The following is a 16,422-nucleotide window of genomic DNA, read 5'->3' on the forward strand; positions in this document are numbered from 1 at the left end:
TTCTGTATTGTTTAGTTCACTGTCTTTGTCACAAACAAGTGCAAAAGAGCTGAAAATGACAACTTCAGTTTTTGTTTTTATATTAATCAATTGATCAATTATCGTGACAGGACTACACTTTGTTAATACCACTATAGAACCAACACGCCCAGCTTTTGGGACAGATGCGCAGAGTGAACCCTCTTGTCATCCAGCCTGTTAGGTGGAGAGAGGGGAGGAAAACAAACACGCATGCACATGTCAATATATTGAGGCCGGCAAAATGATCGAGTTTGCTTTTATTTATCATGCGGTTAATTGACTTATTGATTGTCATGACAGGCCTAGTGTGTCGAAAACTATTAACCGGATTCTAAGCATAATTTTAACATTCCTGAGCAACTGCCCTGCTCATGGGCACCTTGACAGCTCGTATTCTTCCTCCCGGCCATCCTCATGTCCAACAGACTAATAGTAGCCGAGAATGAGCACAGTGCTCAGAGTGTCTTCATGTGTTTATGTCTTACCTGTTGGGGAAGTATTTCTGAATTTCTCCCGCTTTAGCATCCAGTTGACGGCCTGGCTCTGATAGGGCCTGAGGACCGGCAGGAGGGCCTGGTGTTGGACGTCAAAGCTCACGCCCTGGCTCTCCATCTGGTGCACACGCCTGACGTAATCGTAGAGCTCCTCCACGTTCTGCCTCTCCAAGTCTGTGTCACATTCCTCCTCCTCGTTGTCCACCACTTCTACACATGGAGAGAGAGTGAGGTCAAGACGGGCAGTGAAGGCATCATGGTGTTAGGATGTTGCATCACTTACCAGGGATGATAAAGTCATAAAAATACTCCATCATCTTCTGCATGAGCTGATTGGCTTTCTTCATGCGAGCGTTTCCCTCACTGAGGAACTCCGACTTCCATAGTCCGCTTTCCAGCAAGTAAACCCCAACCTGGCAGAAGCAGGGAGATTTTGGAGATGTTGGAGTCACGTTAATGCCATTCACTCATACCCTGAAGGAGTCCTCTTCTTCTTCATGACAAAGCTGCACCACCCTCCTCTTCTGCAGCCACTCCATGTCCTCCAGCGAGATCCGAGTGAGGCTGCACTCCGCGGTACAGGTGTCGCCATCAGGCGTCCGCAGCGGCTCGGTGGACTCGTCGGAGCCGCTGAAGCTGATGCATAGCTGCTCTGCCCTCTTGTGAAAAGTAAACGGCCGAAGTCCGCACTCGGGCGGGAGCCAAGCCGGCCGGGCTCGGAACTCCCCGACGAGAGCCTTCCAGGTGTGGCTCAGCTGGGAGGTGGGCAGCACCGTGAGCGCCAGGGAAGCAAAGGAAGTGGGGAGTTCCTCGGCGAACCGGAGCGAGCTGACAGAAATGTCAGATGATGGCTCGACAGCAAGGGTGGAGCACGTCGGGGTTTGGCCGTCGTTCTCCTTAATCGCCTCATTCCTCCGGTCCTCCAGCATGTTCCAGTTTAACCTCTTTTTAGCATCCTCGTCCACCCTCACAGGGGGGGCCTTTTTCCTTCGACTACTCATGGTTAGATTCTACAAAAAATGAAAAGTGTTTTTAGTGTGCAATATGTCTACACAAGCAGCAAGAAAAATTTCAAAACGTTATTCACGCTAACTTAACACTGCAGCTACACGTATCCAGCTAGCAAACGAGTCTTATACATGTGATGTCTGCTAAACGTTAACATTCTTATACTAAAAGCCACAACAAAAATTAAGTTTACCCAGACAGCAGAACTACAACGTCATATAAAGAGGGTGCTTTGGATAGCTCAGCATTCCTAATATTTGAATAAAATAAGAGTAATTATTAATACATATTTACAGTTTGGGGGTCCCACAATACGCTCGGACGTTTAGCGCTGTTCAGAGATAGGCGTTGTGCTGCTCAGGGACACCAAAAGAATCATAATTTTTATGTTGACTATTTAGAGTCGTCGGCTGTTATTGCCGTTCGCCATTTTTATTCCGAAAGTGACGTCAAAAACTCGCGCCCTCAACACTGCCAGAAATTATTTTCTCACTGACATGTTGCGTTTTAATCCTCTTAAAAATTGTGAAAATTGTAGGTCATTCAACAATGTGTTTTATTATTTAATTATTGTGGTGGCTAAATGCTATAACCAAACACTCCGACGAGGAGAGATTAGCTAATGTCAAATCCAGTTCCGCTAGCTAAGCGGAAGTATCACAACAAAAGCAACAGCACAGCATTGCTCGCTCGTCTCATTCCGTTTGCCAGATAGTAAACATGTACATACATTATTAGCAGTACTGTATTATTATTATTGTGGTTGTTAAACGTTAAATGTCGAGTAGAAATTTAATTAATTGGTACAACTTGTATGTTAATACGCGGCTTGCTAGCGGAAGTACCAAAATAAAACCGCGAGAGTAAAAAATCCGCAATGTGCATACATCCGGACTGTATTACGTTCAGTATAGATACATAGGTTATTAACTTATTACCATTATTATGATATATTATTATTATTATTGCTTGGTAAAAGATACATCTAAACGTTGAATTATCAAATAAAGTACATACTAATTGGTTGCAATGCATGCTAGCAGAAGTACCAAAATAAAAGCACTCCAGTCAAATATCCTCTGTCAGGGGCGTCCACAGCGCAGCCCGCTGCTGTTTTTTCTTTTTTTAAATATATAATATATGATATAAAAAACATATAAAAAACAGCAGCAAAAAATGGAAACAAGAGCAGTAATTTTACAAGCATAATGTCAATTTATTAAGAGGAAGAAGTTGTAATCTAATGAGAAAAGACGTAATTTTACGTAATATTATGAGGAAAACGTAATATTATGAGGAAAAACATCATTTTAGTAGCATAAAGTTGTATACTGAAAAACATGTTATTTTTGTCATTCATTCATTCTTTTTCTGTGCCACTTAATCCTCATTGGAAGGATGCTGGAGCCTATCCCAGCTGACGGCCCTTGCTGGAAAAAGTTTGACCCCCTGCTCTACGTAACAGGAGTGTTCTGCTGTTTTCAAGAAACTACGGCAAAAACACGAGTCAAAGATTCTAGTTGGTGTTGCAGTCAAGCCTTTATTCTTAAATAAATGATATATTATATTGACCATTACAGAAAACATCATCATTTACCGCAATGTACACAAACTAATGATGGCTGTGACTTTACGACAACAAACATTTGCCAAGAAATGGTGGTCTTTTAAGTCCTGACTTTTGTTTACAGTAACCACAGTAAGTACTTCTCATAAACAGCCAGGAAGTTACGCTTACATCATAGTTGAGTGTGGCGACACGTGAAGTGTTGACGTGTTGTTGTCTTTAAGCGTCAAAGTGCAGCGAAACCTCGCAAAGTCAGGCACCTCTGATTTGTTTCTTTGCTGTGGAAACGCAATTCCCCCTTAAGAAATCACCTGTTCCTGGGTCAAACGGTGGCCATCATGACCCCTTTTTAGCTGCATAGACACTGTCCTAACATTCAGGAAATCATTTTACTTTGAAAGGCTGTAAGAGATAGGGTGAGGAGCTCAGAGTAGAGCTGCTGCTCCTTCACATACAGATGAGCCAGTTGAGGTGGCTCGTGCATCTAGTCCGGATGCCTCCTGGACGCATGCCTAGCCAGGAGAAGGCCCCGGGGCAGACCCAGGACACGCTGGAGGGATTATGTCTCACATGGCCCCGGAACGCCTCGGTGTCTTCCCGGTGGAACTGGACTTCCCTACTGAGACTGCTGCCCCCGCGACCCAGACCCGCATAAGGGGAGGAAAATGGATGGATGGAACACTCTGATCACAAGTTCTTTGGAATTGCCTTGCCAAAAAAGCCAAAGAAAAAGCCAGAAATGCTGCCGAGTGTTTTTTGTCATCAGTTGCAGCAAGGGAAGCAGCAGCAGAAAAGTTTCTTGCAGGGGTTTTCCTTCTTGTACCGGACGGCCTTCTGGATGTGATCCGAGGCCCTGGCCACGTAGTCCCGGGCGTCGAGCACGTTGGCCTCGATGCTGTCCACCTTGCATCCCTGCTCCTCCACCAGCAGCGCCATCTGGAAGAAGAGCTCGTGGATGTCTCGGATGCGTCCCTCCAGCTCCATCAGCTCCCGGTGGCGGCTCTCGATCTCGCTCAGGGCGGAGCGGGCGCTGCGTCCCTCCAGGATCAGGTTGTCGGAGAAGACGTTCCACTTGCCCGTCTCAATCATCTCCTCGATCTGCTGCCGGCTCACCTCCTTGCCCACAATCTGCGCCTGCCTCTGGATGCGGGTCTTGCAGTTCTCCCTGAGCTCCATCTCGGCCCGGTTGTACTCGGACATGGCCCGGTGAAAGGCGGCGGTCAGGGAGGCATGCTGGGAGCGAGCTATGCGGGCCACCGCCGAGGAAGCGCCGTGCTCCTCGGCCAGCTCCTCGCTCAACGCCTGCAGCTTGTCCAGACGGGCGTAGATGGCCTCCCCTCGGGACTTGATGCTGCGCCCCAGAGCGTTGGAATCCCGCTTGATGCTGCTGAACCTCCTCACCGACGTCAGGAACCTGGTGCTCTGCTTTCCCAGACGCTTCACGTCCATCTTGAGCAGCAGCATCTCCTTCCTCATGGCCTGGGCCTCTGTGTAGATGCCCACCATCACCTCCTCCCCTCCAAACACCACAGCGTCATAGTCTTCCAGTGAGTCTTTCTGGCTGTCACCGAGGCTGCGGTCCAAGTCTGGGGGCTTGGAGGCGACGCTGAGGAGCTCGCTCAGTCTGTCCTTCATCTCAGCTGCAAGATGATTGAAGACCGTTTAATGATCAAGCCTTCACACTGCGGCAAATGGGCTCAATCCAGATCATGGAGTGAAAAGCAACCAATGAAAGTGCTCAGGCGTCATAATGACAATCTTATTTGCAGCCACTAGGGGTCAGATGTGTGGGATATCTGGAGCTTGCTATGATATGTTGTGATGTATTGTCACCAGCAATGAAAATTGAGCTCAAAACTCATTTCTACATCTTTCACCTCTACAGAAATACACACACACACACAATACTTTTGAATACTTCTCAATGATTATTTATTACATCTATCTTTTTAATTCTATAAGAATAAAGCGCGTATATTTGTAATAAAGTATCAAGCAGTTACCGACTTCATTATTAAGACTCAGTGGCAAAATAAAATACATACAAATCAATTTAAATGTAAATAAATGCAAAATCAGTCATGAAATTGTTCATTAAATCTTGAAATGTGATCTGAAACAATTGTTTCTATTTGTGGGCTAATTTAGACCATTTTTTACTACTTTATTTCAAAGTCATTCATTTCATAATTTATCAAATATGTATAAATAAATACTTCATACAAAGCTTTATTACTTTTTGTGACTTGGGTGTTTAATTAATTGTATTGAAGCTGTTAATTTGTGAATTTCTTCCAGTGCAGATTTATGTATTTATTGACCTTTCTACACTTGTATTTGTATGCAATTCATTTCATAAATCATCAAATATTTATATATAATTCCTAAATAACTGAATTATATTTGGTCACATTTCACAATTCATTACTTACATGTGATATTTATTTTTAATTCACTATATTTATTTATAGATTTATTTAAGAGCTGATTCATAATATTTACTGACCTCTTTACTCATTTAGTCATTTAACAATGAATCAAATATTTATAAATAAAGAATGTATACATTGCTTTATTGTGTTTTGTTATTTAGTCATTAATTAAATATTTACAAAAAAATCCTAAATAGCATAACTATTGTATCACATTTTGCAATGTATTACTTCTGTTTAATTCAGTTTATTTTAAATGAATTATAATAAAGCTATGTATGCTTAGATTTATTTTGGGGCCGATTTATTGTATTTATTTACCTTTTGACTTATTTATTTGTAAGTAAACAATGTAATAGTTCATGAAATATTTATAAATCATTCATAAATGGCTGTAATTGTTGGAATTGTTGGATTATTTACAGACAAAAACCGGAGGACCTCCGGTCAATTCGCCAAATTGGCTTTAATTTTAAATAAATAGGTGTCATATTTCACCATTTATTGTTAATTAGTTTTTAATTAGGTGCCAATGTAATATATAGTATGATTCCCTGTCGAAATGAAGTGATTGATAATGACTTTCGTGTCGCATGTAAAGCTTGAGTGTATGACTTATGAGACGGTAATAGTTTCCGTGAAGGTTCGGCACGTGGCAAATGAGTCATGACGAGGAGAGGAAGCAGACTTGAGTTGACTTCCTCCACTTCTGTCCGGCCACTTCATTAGGTACACCTTCACCAGCTAATCCCAGCCCAAAGCCAACAGCACCCGCCTTGGTAAAGATAATAAAGCTCACTTTACAGTGTGTTTGTAGCTTTAGAATCACCTGACAGTTGGCGTTTCCGTTCGAGAGTACTTTACCACACAATGTATCACAAACAACACAATGTCAAATCAAATTTTACCTTTTTCTCCGCCACGTGGTCAGAACAAAAGTGGACAAAAGACGGCAGCAAACGAGTTGATCTTTTTGGATCTCTCTCCCTCTCTGCCCGTTAGATGTGCAACACGTTTCGATTAGAGATGTGCGAGTGTTGAAGGAGTCTTTCAGAAATGAGGAGTGTTTCACTGGATCGGCACTCACGGGTACTCGTCTCTATTGACTCGTTCACCTACCTCACCCCTGCTACCGCTAGGCGTGATTAAATGAGGGACAAGTCCGCAGAGGCGACGGAACTTTATGCGCATGCGCTCTGTGATCGGCGACGCAAGTGAATTGAGTACCCGATTCACGCAGGTTTCGGTGCATACGCTCCGTGACAAGGGATTCGAGCGACTCAAGTATCCGATTCACTCCAGTGAGTGAGTCATAAGAACTCGAGTCAGAGTCAGTCAAGAGGAATCGAGTTTCCCATCACTAGTTTCACAAGAGCGATGCTCTTCACCTCAGCTAAAAGCAGGAAGAAGAAGAAGCGGAAGGAAGAAGAACATAGGCTATTTTTAGTACATGTGTGTTCGAGTGACTTTTTCTTTGCACGCTACATTTTTAAACTAGATCAGGATTCAATCTAAAAACAATTTCAAAGTAAAAAAAAATGCAGTATTGATTTTGTCCAACAGATGTCAGCAGTCAGCAGTAACATAAATTGTTTGGGCTCACGTTTACTCGAGATTAGAGTATAATTGCTTTAGTCCCTGGGTTCCCCAAGTGGGCTACCCAGGGAGATTATCGTAGGGCTATAGTTTCCAAAGTGGGGTACGCAAATTGTCATTAAAAACAATTAGCGCCTAATGCTCTCAATTACCAGTGCGCCTGAACGCCTCACGGCGCAATGACAACGGAGGAGCAAGGAGACAGCGTGAAACCGTCCATTGCTCTGTGTGTGTGTACATCATACAAAGAAATAAGTACGTTTGGTGATTTGGTGGCATAAAGACTGTTTTGTCTTGAATATTTTATTGATGTTGATATTCCAATCCCCGCACCGGGCAGCAGTGAAAAGCTGTCATGGCGTTTGGGGCTTTAGCATTTATCAGTGCTCATGTCAAACTTTATTGAAATTGTCGCCATGTAAAATTCTCCTTTGTGACCAGGATGTCACGCGCTACGGTGAAACCTGTCGCCTGTTTTAGTTTAGTGCTGCTTTCCTTTAGGTTGTGTATCATTGCTGACCTCTCCTGTTTACTTGCTCAGACGGTGACACCTCCTGAGCTGGGCGGAGCTACCGGATCCCTGCAGCTGTGTTCAATCAGCTACCTTTTTAGTCTCCTCACCTGCAGCCTACCAGTGCTGGATTATTGTCAATGGTCGTGCTTCCAGACCATGTGCTCTTCTGCTGCTACCACTTACGTTATCCTCCTGTTGCAGTTTCATCTGGCTACTCCAACCAGCTTTGTCGTCCTGCTGCACCAGACCTCCGTCCAGCTCACGTGGTAGTTCCAGTTCCTTTTTGTTCTGTGCTGTCCTGGTTTTTGCCCACGGTGCCCTCTTAGTTTTTTGCACCGTCGCCTTGAGTTCCTGTTTTGTGCCTCCTTTGTTTGCACATTAAATATATTTTGAACTTTTGGACTTGTACCTGTTTCTGCATCTCGGGACCCAAGTTACACGGCTCCCTGAGCCTGACAGAATAATCCAGCCACATTATGGATCCCGCAGAACAGGAGCGTCTCCAGTTTGCCCTGAAGACACAAGGCCAAGTGCTCAGTCGCCATGAGCAGACACTGGAGGACCTCTCAACACTCATAAGGGACATGCACGCACGCTTGACAGAGCCGTCGTTGGCAGCAGCACCAGACGCTCCTTCCTCGCTGTCCTCAGGCTCACCGGCCCTCCCGTCCTCCAACCAGTCCCCACGGGAGCCCAGTCTGCCACACCCTGCCAGGTATGCAGGGGACTTTGGGGGGTGCAGACTTTTTCTGCATCACTGCCTTCTGGTTTTTAATCAGCAGCCCCAGACTTTTTCCTCAGACCCTGCCAAGGTGGCGTATATCGTGAGCTTGCTGTCAGGACGAGCCGCCAAGTGGGCCATGGTAGTTTGTGAGAGCAAACCAGAACTTCTCACCAGTCTGTCTAATTTTATGGAGGAGATCAGGAGTGTATTCGACCACCCGATGAGGGAGCGGGAGGCTGGCCTACGCCTCCTGTCTTTGCGCCAGGGCTCTGGTTCAGTGGCAGAACACTCCATCTCTTTCCGCATCCTGGCCGTGGAAAGCGGCTGGGATGAGAAAGCCCTGCGCTGTGTGTTCTTGGCCAGCCTCAGCTCCCGTATGCAGGACGAACTGGCCGCACGCGATGAGACCCGCACGCTCGAGGAGCTCATCTCCCTCTCCATAAGACTGGACAGCCGCATGCGAGAGCGCGCCCGACAGCGGGGGGGGCTTCCAGCTCCCGTGACGGCGCCATCACCACCACACCGCCAGGAGATGCTTCCACTTCTGCCACCTTACTCCCCGCCTTCGTCTGGACCCTCGACGGACCTCACGGAGGAGGTGGTGCCTATGCAGCTGGGAGCCAACCGACTGTCGGCCGCAGAGAGGAGGCGTCGCATGCTGTTGCAGCTGTGCCTGTACTGTGGCGCAGCGGACCACTCCATCTCCCGCTGTCCCAACCGTCCTCGTCGATCTTCTCCAGCCAGGAGCACCACTTCAGACGGTCAGACGGCACTCCCCCTCCCGGCCGTCAAGTCTACCGTGGGACGTCTACAAATTGAGGGTATGTTGTCCTGGGGGGAGGGAGGTGGTCATCACATAAACATATTTATTGGTATATATGTTTATGTGTTTATGTTTCTTATGTTCCTATTCTTTCATTTGTTTTCTTTCTTTTCTTGGGAGAATGAACAGAATAAGATTTTCATTGCATAGTATAACTGCTGTTTTACTATGCACATGACAATAAAACTCTCTTGAATCTTGAATCTTGAACATTTGTGCCCTTATAGACTCGGGTGCGGATGAAAACTTTATTGACATATGACATCATATTGACTTATGATTGCGCTATCGATCTTTTACCGGGTGCGCCGCTGCCCTCTGCACGGCTGTACAACATTTCCCAGCCCGAGCAGAGGTCCCTAGAGGAATACATTTCCTCCTCTCTGGCCGCGGGGCACATTAGACCTTCTTCCTCCCCTTTGGCGGCGGGTTTTTTCTTTGTTAAGAAAAAAGATGGCACCTTGCGGCCATGTATTGACTTTCGCGCACTCAATATGATCACCGTTCGAAATAAATATCCCCTCCCGCTCCTCGACGCAGCATTCACTTCTCTGCATGAAGCAGTTATTTTCACCAAATTGGACCGTCGCAGCGCATATCACCTTATTAGAGTGCGTGAAGGAGATGAATGGAAAACGCCGTTCAGTACACCGCTTGGCCATTTCGAGTATTGCGTCATGCCCTTTGGCCTCACCAATGCTCCAGCTATATTTCAGTGCCTTATTAATGACGTCCTGCGGGACATGTTAGGTAGGTTTGTTTTTGTTTACCTGGACGACATACTAATTTTTTCACCTTCGTTACAGCGCCACCGTTTGCACGTTCAGCTCGTCCTTCAGAGGTTATTAGAGAATCGTTTATTTATTAAAGCTCAAAAATGTTCCTTCCACGCGTCTTCGGTACCCTTTTTAGGCTTTATTGTGGAGAAGGGGCAGATCAGACCAGACCCTGCTAAGGTCCAAGCAGTGGTCGAATGGCCCACTCCTATATCTAGAAAGCTTTTGCAGAGGTTCCTTGGGTTTGCTAACTTTTACCGGCGCTTTATTCGGAATTTTAGTAAAGTTGCCGAACCTCTGAACAAGCTAACATCTCCTAAAGTACCTTTTTCCTGGACACCCGAGGCCGACCTAGCCTTTCGGCGCCTTAAGAATTTTTTTTCTTCCGCTCCGGTCCTTACCCATCCTAACCCCTCTCTCCCTTTTGTTGTCGAGGTGGACGCGTCCGACACAGGAGTTGGGGCCGTACTCTCCCAGTGCTCCAGTTCCGACCAGAAGCTGCACCCCTGCGCCTTTTTCTCCAGGCGTCTGTCGCCCGCTGAGCGTAACTATGATGTTGGCAACAGGGAGTTGTTGGCGGTAGTCCTGGCCCTTCAGGAGTGGAGGCACTGGTTGGAAGGAGCAGCTCATCCATTCACTATCTATACAGACCACAGGAACCTGTCATACATCCGCTCCGCCCAACGCCTCAACCCTCGTCAGGCACGGTGGTCGTTGTTCCTAACTAGGTTCAATTTCACTCTCACCTATCGTCCTGGGTCGCGCAACGGGAAGCCGGACGCGCTGTCCCGGATGTTTGCCCCTACTGTGGAGGACTCCTGCCCAGAGACCATCCTTCCCCAGGCCCAGATCCTAGGTGCTATCCAATGGCAAGTGGAGAGGCGTGTGATGGAGGCCGGAAAAGATACACCCCCACCCACTGGATGCCCCACTGGGCGACTATTTGTTCCTCGTGCCCTCCGCTCTGAGGTATTAATGTGGGCCCACAGCTCCAAGCTCGCCTGTCACCCTGGGGCTAGGCGGACGGCCTTTCTCATTTCACAACGTTTCTGGTGGCCGACTCTGCACGCAGATTCCAAGAGCTTTGTGGCGGCCTGTTCAATTTGTGCCAGAAGCAAGTCCTCCCACCGGGCTCCGGCTGGTTTCCTGCAGCCACTTCCCATTCCCTCCCGCCCTTGATCACACATTTCCCTGGACTTTGTTACTGGACTCCCCGCCTCCAGAGGCTTTACAGCCGTTCTTTCCATCGTAGACAGGTTCTCCAAATTTGCTTACTTCGTTCCTCTCCGCAAACTCCCTTCTGCCCTCCAGACCGCCAAGCTGTTAGTCCAACATGTGGTCCGCCCCCATGGCATTCCCAGTGACGTGGTATCCGACAGGGGTCCGCAATTTTCCTCTGCCACCTGGAAGGCATTCTGTAAGGCTCTGGGGGCCATGGCCAGTCTCTCTTCAGGGTACCACCCCCAATCCAACGGGCAAACGGAACGTGTCAATCAAGACCTGGAGGCCTCCCTTCGGTGTGTTTGTCACCAAGACCCCACCTCGTGGTCCCTCTTCCTCCCGTGGGTGGAATATGCACATAACACGCTGGTGTGTTCCTCCACTGGAATGTCCCCTTATCATGTGGTCTACGGTTTCCAGCCTCCAGTTTTTCCCTCCCAGGAACCCGAGTGCACGGTTCCTTCAGTCGCCGCCCATCTACGCCGCGTCCACCGCGTTTGGCGCAACACTCAGGCCGCCCTGACCCGCACCGCGTGCCGCAATCAGAAGCTGGCCAATCGCCATCGGACTGCCGCCCCGGACTACAAGCCAGGGCAGAAGGTGTGGTTGTCCTCCCGGGACCTGCCTCTACCAGTGGAATCAAGGAAACTCATGCCCAGATTTGTTGGCCCATATGAGGTGGAACGGATGGTGAACCCTGTTTCGGCCCGGCTAAAGATCCCTCCCTCCCTCAAGTCCCACCCGGTGTACCATGTGTCTCGGCTTAAGCCAGTCACACCCTGTGAGCTCTGCCCTCCACCAGCGCCTCCTCCTCCTCCGCGGGTGATCGAGGGTCACCCCGCTTTTACCGCCAAGGCTATCCTGGACGTCAGGAGGCGGGGCAGGGGTGTTCAGTACCTCATTGACTGGGAGGGTTACGGTCCCGAGGACCGCTCATGGGTCTCTCGGGCTCTCATTCTCGATCCATCCCTTATCACTGTGTTTTACCGTAAGTTTCCTGATAAACCAGGTAATCCGCCAGGCGGCGTTCGTTAAATTGGGAGGGGGGAATACTGTCACGCGCTACGGTGAAACCTGTCGCCTGTTTTAGTTTAGTGCTGCTTTCCTTTAGGTTGTGTATTATTGCTGACCTCTCCTGTTTACTTGCTCAGACGGTGACACCTCCTGAGCTGGGCGGAGCTACCGGATCCCTGCAGCTGTGTTCAATCAGCTACCTTTTTAGTCTCCTCACCTGCAGCCTACCAGTGCTGGATTATTGTCAATGGTCGTGCTTCCAGACCATGTGCTCTTCTGCTGCTACCACTTACGTTATCCTCCTGTTGCAGTTTCATCTGGCTACTCCAACCAGCTTTGTCGTCCTGCTGCACCAGACCTCCGTCCATCTCACGTGGTAGTTCCAGTTCCTTTTTGTTCTGTGCTGTCCTGGTTTTTGCCCACGGTGCCCTCTTAGTTTTTTGCACCGTCGCCTTGAGTTCCTGTTTTGTGCCTCCTTTGTTTGCACATTAAATATATTTTGAACTTTTGGACTTGTACCTGTTTCTGCATCTCGGGACCCAAGTTACACGGCTCCCTGAGCCTGACACAGGAATTACTATAACATTATGTTCAATATTTAATGAAGATGAAAAGGTTTATGCTTTTTTAAGTGTGCAGGAGTAGGGGGGTACATGGCTTCAGGTCGAATGTCTGAAGGGGTACGCCACTGTAAAAAGTTGGGGAAGCACTCTAAAAATGAAAACGGCTTGATTACATTAGCGGTGAACGCTGAGATTTACGTAATGCGCTCTAAACTAGTAAGAAGTGCTAGCAAGCCACGCTACCTGGCTAACCGCTGAAGTTCAAAACGGTTGCCTCGCAGCAATGCCAAACACAAAGCAAAATGATACCGGAAATCCGCATTCACAATCAGATACAGGGCCAGTCTGGCTGTCGGACGAGGAGGGTGACACCTTGGCGATATTCTCGAGAGCAAACATTTGTTGTTATTGCACGCCTTGTAGCACATGAGAGCGATACAAGAGCAAACCGCAGCACAAACAAGCTGAGATTTTAGGTGTCAGCTATCACAGATTTATTATGTACATTCGCAGAACGACACCGTCGACGGAATAAACCTTAGGGAGAAAAATAGAGCACTGAGCAAGGATACCAAGGCACTACGAGAAGATATCAAGGTATTATAAGATGATAATGCTGCCTTGCGCGCTGCTCTTAACTCATTCAATACCAAAGACGTAGTTATACGTTTTTATAAACTGAACTTAATTGTTCCGTATCTTCGCCTTGACGCTGGTGGCATGAGGTATTGATGCAGTGGGTGGGTGATGTCCTGTGCTATGTTGTTAAGCTATGCGAAAGAGATGATGATGCAACTCTCCACTCATGCATTTGGCTTCAGAGCAATTTTACAACATAAAAGAGGCCACCAGGTGGCAGAAGTGCATTTGATAAGAGATCATGTGGACGGAAGAATCGCACATGACAGGAAGGAGGAAGTGGAAGAGTGTGCAGATGGTTACGCATTGGAGGGACATTTTGACGTACGTGCACACATACACGCATGCATGTGCACATGCGCACGCACATAGTTCCAAATGTGAAAATAGTAAATAGTTCATGGTGTTATATTTGTAAATAAATTGTTATATTTTGGTGTTGTTTATGTTGGTATAGTTGTTGAGATGTTAGAGCTGTCACAAAAGCAACAAATATTTGTGTCAATGTGAAAGTTATGCTTGAAATGTATCTTTTCACACAAAGCTGGGTTTCTCCCTTTTTTAGTGGGGAACTGATATTTTCTTGAAACGTACCTATGTTCTACTGCTGATTACTAAAGAACGCAAAAAGGTAGCAACAAACTTTGTTTTCTGATGAAAGATGGGAGTCTCATCTTTCTTTTGGTAGGTTCCATGTTTATGTAACCATACAACACAATATTCTGTGTGCCTTGAAAGATCAGTCAAAGTAGTCTAAAATGGCTGAAGGGGTTGTCTTTTGAAAAATGGCTGGTATTGAATGAGTTAAGGAGGTTCAATAGGTTAAACAGAGCATTACACAATGATATCAGGGTTCTACCGGATGATATCAAGGCATTATTGGACGATAACGCTGCCTTGGAAGAAATCCCATGGAAGAAATGGGAGCATTATGCAATGATATCAAGGTTTTACAGGATGATATCGAGGCACTATTGGAAGATAATGCTGCCTTGCATTATGTTAGCTCTGTGCTGCTGTGCATTTTTGCGTGGTGCATAATCTCAATGTGCTCGTATACCCATTTGGCTCAGTAATTGCACGCATTTCCTGACTGATATCTGCATGTTATCTGCCTTTGTTGTCATAATTATTTACACGTTTACGTGTAACATTTGTTGCATTGTGCTGATAATTTCCATGTTGTTGCACACCAAAACACAACAAAAGAATGAGGGCTGGCAAAGTTAACATGTTAATAACGGAGGTTTCCTTGAACAGCAGTATTTTTTTCGTGTGATTAACGTACGCACGTCCCCTTTGTAGCTTGAGAAAACACAGCGGTGGGGGAGTTGACGTGGAGCCAGAAGCGGGAACAAGTATTGAGAAGAAGAAAAGGGTGCTTTGAATGGTAAATTTAGCCTCAAAGCCCCAGACAGACCAAAGTTATTTGCAAGGAGACCAGAATTGAGTCGGACTGTCTCCTCCCTGCGAATGAATGGAACAGAGTGTAGTACGCCATGATGGTGAGAAAGCGAGGTAGGCGGGGATAAGCGTCTCATCGCTAGCAGCTTGCAGTCTTTGCAAGTTTCTCAAAACCCACAATGTATCTTTTGTGTAGGGCGCCATGCTGGAATAAATGAATCTTCTGTTGGAGGAGGAGGACGAGGAGGAGGAAAATAGGACCGCAGCAACAATATGTTTCAACAAGCATACAAAAACGCTTCACGACGAAGATGCGTGGCCAGAGGAGTGAAACACACATGGTCATCTCTTGTTTAAACAAGAGAGAGATGTGAGAAAATGTTCATGCGTGTCTGAGAAGTGTATCAGGCGCATGGTGAGGGCTTTTACAGCCTTAAAACATATCATTGTGAAAAAATAAAATTGGCTACTTGGTGGATTTCACTTATTGTGGGCCACTTTGGGAACCTACTGTATCCCCAGCGACAAACGAGGGAACGCTGTATATAAATGTGTAAAAGATCCATTTGACTGCAGAAATATGACCTGCATTTATCCTCCTTTGACTTTTTTCTTCTCTTCCAGTGTGACCAACACCAATAATACTTACATGATGTGGATCATGAAGGGAGATTATTCACACACGGCAACACGTACAGTATTTCAGTAATGGCATTGATGTCAATACCGTACGTTTGATAGCCTAAATCAGGGGTGTCAAACTGGTTTTTGCGTGGGCCACATCGCAGTTATGCTTATCCTCAGAGGGCCACTTTTTACAATTCTATTTTAGGCCTTTGTTCATTAATTATTACATTAATTTTTCGTTAACAACTAATACAAAAATAGTCATAATAGTCATAACGTTAAATGTTAATTATTGTAAAAGCAATTTTTATAGATAAAAATTTTTACTTAATTAAATATATTTATATTAGGTAAAAAAAATATTAAATTACAGCATACATATAAAAATAGTGTAAATAGTGTAAATATAATTTTACAATAGTATAAAAGTAAAAGAATGAAAAGTAAAGCTTAAAAAAAAGACAAAATTAATAATAACAAAATTACAATAAATAGATACAAATATTTTTTAAAATAATATTAAAATAAGTGTCCTTTTGACATGCATTATTTCAAGGCTTTCGTGGGCCACATACAATGATATGGCGGGCCAAATCTGGCCCCCAGGCCTTGAGTTTGACACCTGTGGCCTAAATCGTCGACATCACTGACTTGTCTGACATTTTCACGACACATACCTGTCTTTGTTTTTGGGGAGCTTGAAAAATGACAAATTTGCTCTTTTGGAGCGTCCATTGGAGCCTTTAATGGCTGAGCAGTGTGCCGAGGAGGACATGTCAACAATGCAATGTTTCTGGACTCAGCTCACCATCATGGCGGCCAGACCAGCGCAGGGCATACTACCGAAGTGGATGCAGAGTCGACAGTCCGAGTCAGTTTTAGTGTCCTTGGTCATTTGTGTGGCTGTGGGTGAGTTGTCACAAAGCACGTTGCCAGGGAAAAGAGAAGCTACTGGCGCTGCAGGTATTTTTGAAATTGTCATTTATGCAGTGGCACCGT

The 16,422-nt window shown here is 46.0% G+C and overlaps 2 protein-coding genes across 3 annotated transcripts in view; both read right to left on the reverse strand.

The window, feature by feature from the left end:
* The window catches only part of shprh (SNF2 histone linker PHD RING helicase), a 23,286-nt gene extending 21,302 nt beyond the window's left edge, over positions 1 to 1,984 (reverse strand). For both annotated transcript variants that reach the window (XM_054796920.1, XM_054796919.1), the window contains exons 1-4: positions 1,818 to 1,984; positions 989 to 1,525; positions 799 to 928; positions 507 to 725 (exon numbers count right to left, since the gene is read on the reverse strand). In XM_054796920.1, coding sequence (XP_054652895.1) covers positions 507 to 725; positions 799 to 928; positions 989 to 1,516 — 877 coding nt within the window. In that variant the 5' untranslated portion in view covers positions 1,517 to 1,525; positions 1,818 to 1,984. The remainder of the gene's footprint in view (positions 1 to 506; positions 726 to 798; positions 929 to 988; positions 1,526 to 1,817) is intronic.
* Positions 1,985 to 3,067: 1,083 nt separating this feature from the next.
* Positions 3,068 to 6,590, reverse strand: stx11a (syntaxin 11a). The gene is made up of 2 exons (XM_054796803.1): positions 6,431 to 6,590; positions 3,068 to 4,730 (listed from the first exon to the last, which is right to left on the reverse strand). The coding sequence occupies exon 2, from the start codon at positions 4,723 to 4,725 to the stop codon at positions 3,853 to 3,855; it is 873 nt and encodes a 290-aa protein (XP_054652778.1). The 5' UTR covers positions 4,726 to 4,730; positions 6,431 to 6,590; the 3' UTR covers positions 3,068 to 3,852.
* Between the last annotated feature and the right edge of the window lie 9,832 nt (positions 6,591 to 16,422).

Source organism: Dunckerocampus dactyliophorus, chromosome 13, assembly GCF_027744805.1.
Source record: "Dunckerocampus dactyliophorus isolate RoL2022-P2 chromosome 13, RoL_Ddac_1.1, whole genome shotgun sequence".
In the NCBI taxonomy this organism is placed as follows: Eukaryota; Metazoa; Chordata; class Actinopteri; order Syngnathiformes; family Syngnathidae; genus Dunckerocampus; species Dunckerocampus dactyliophorus.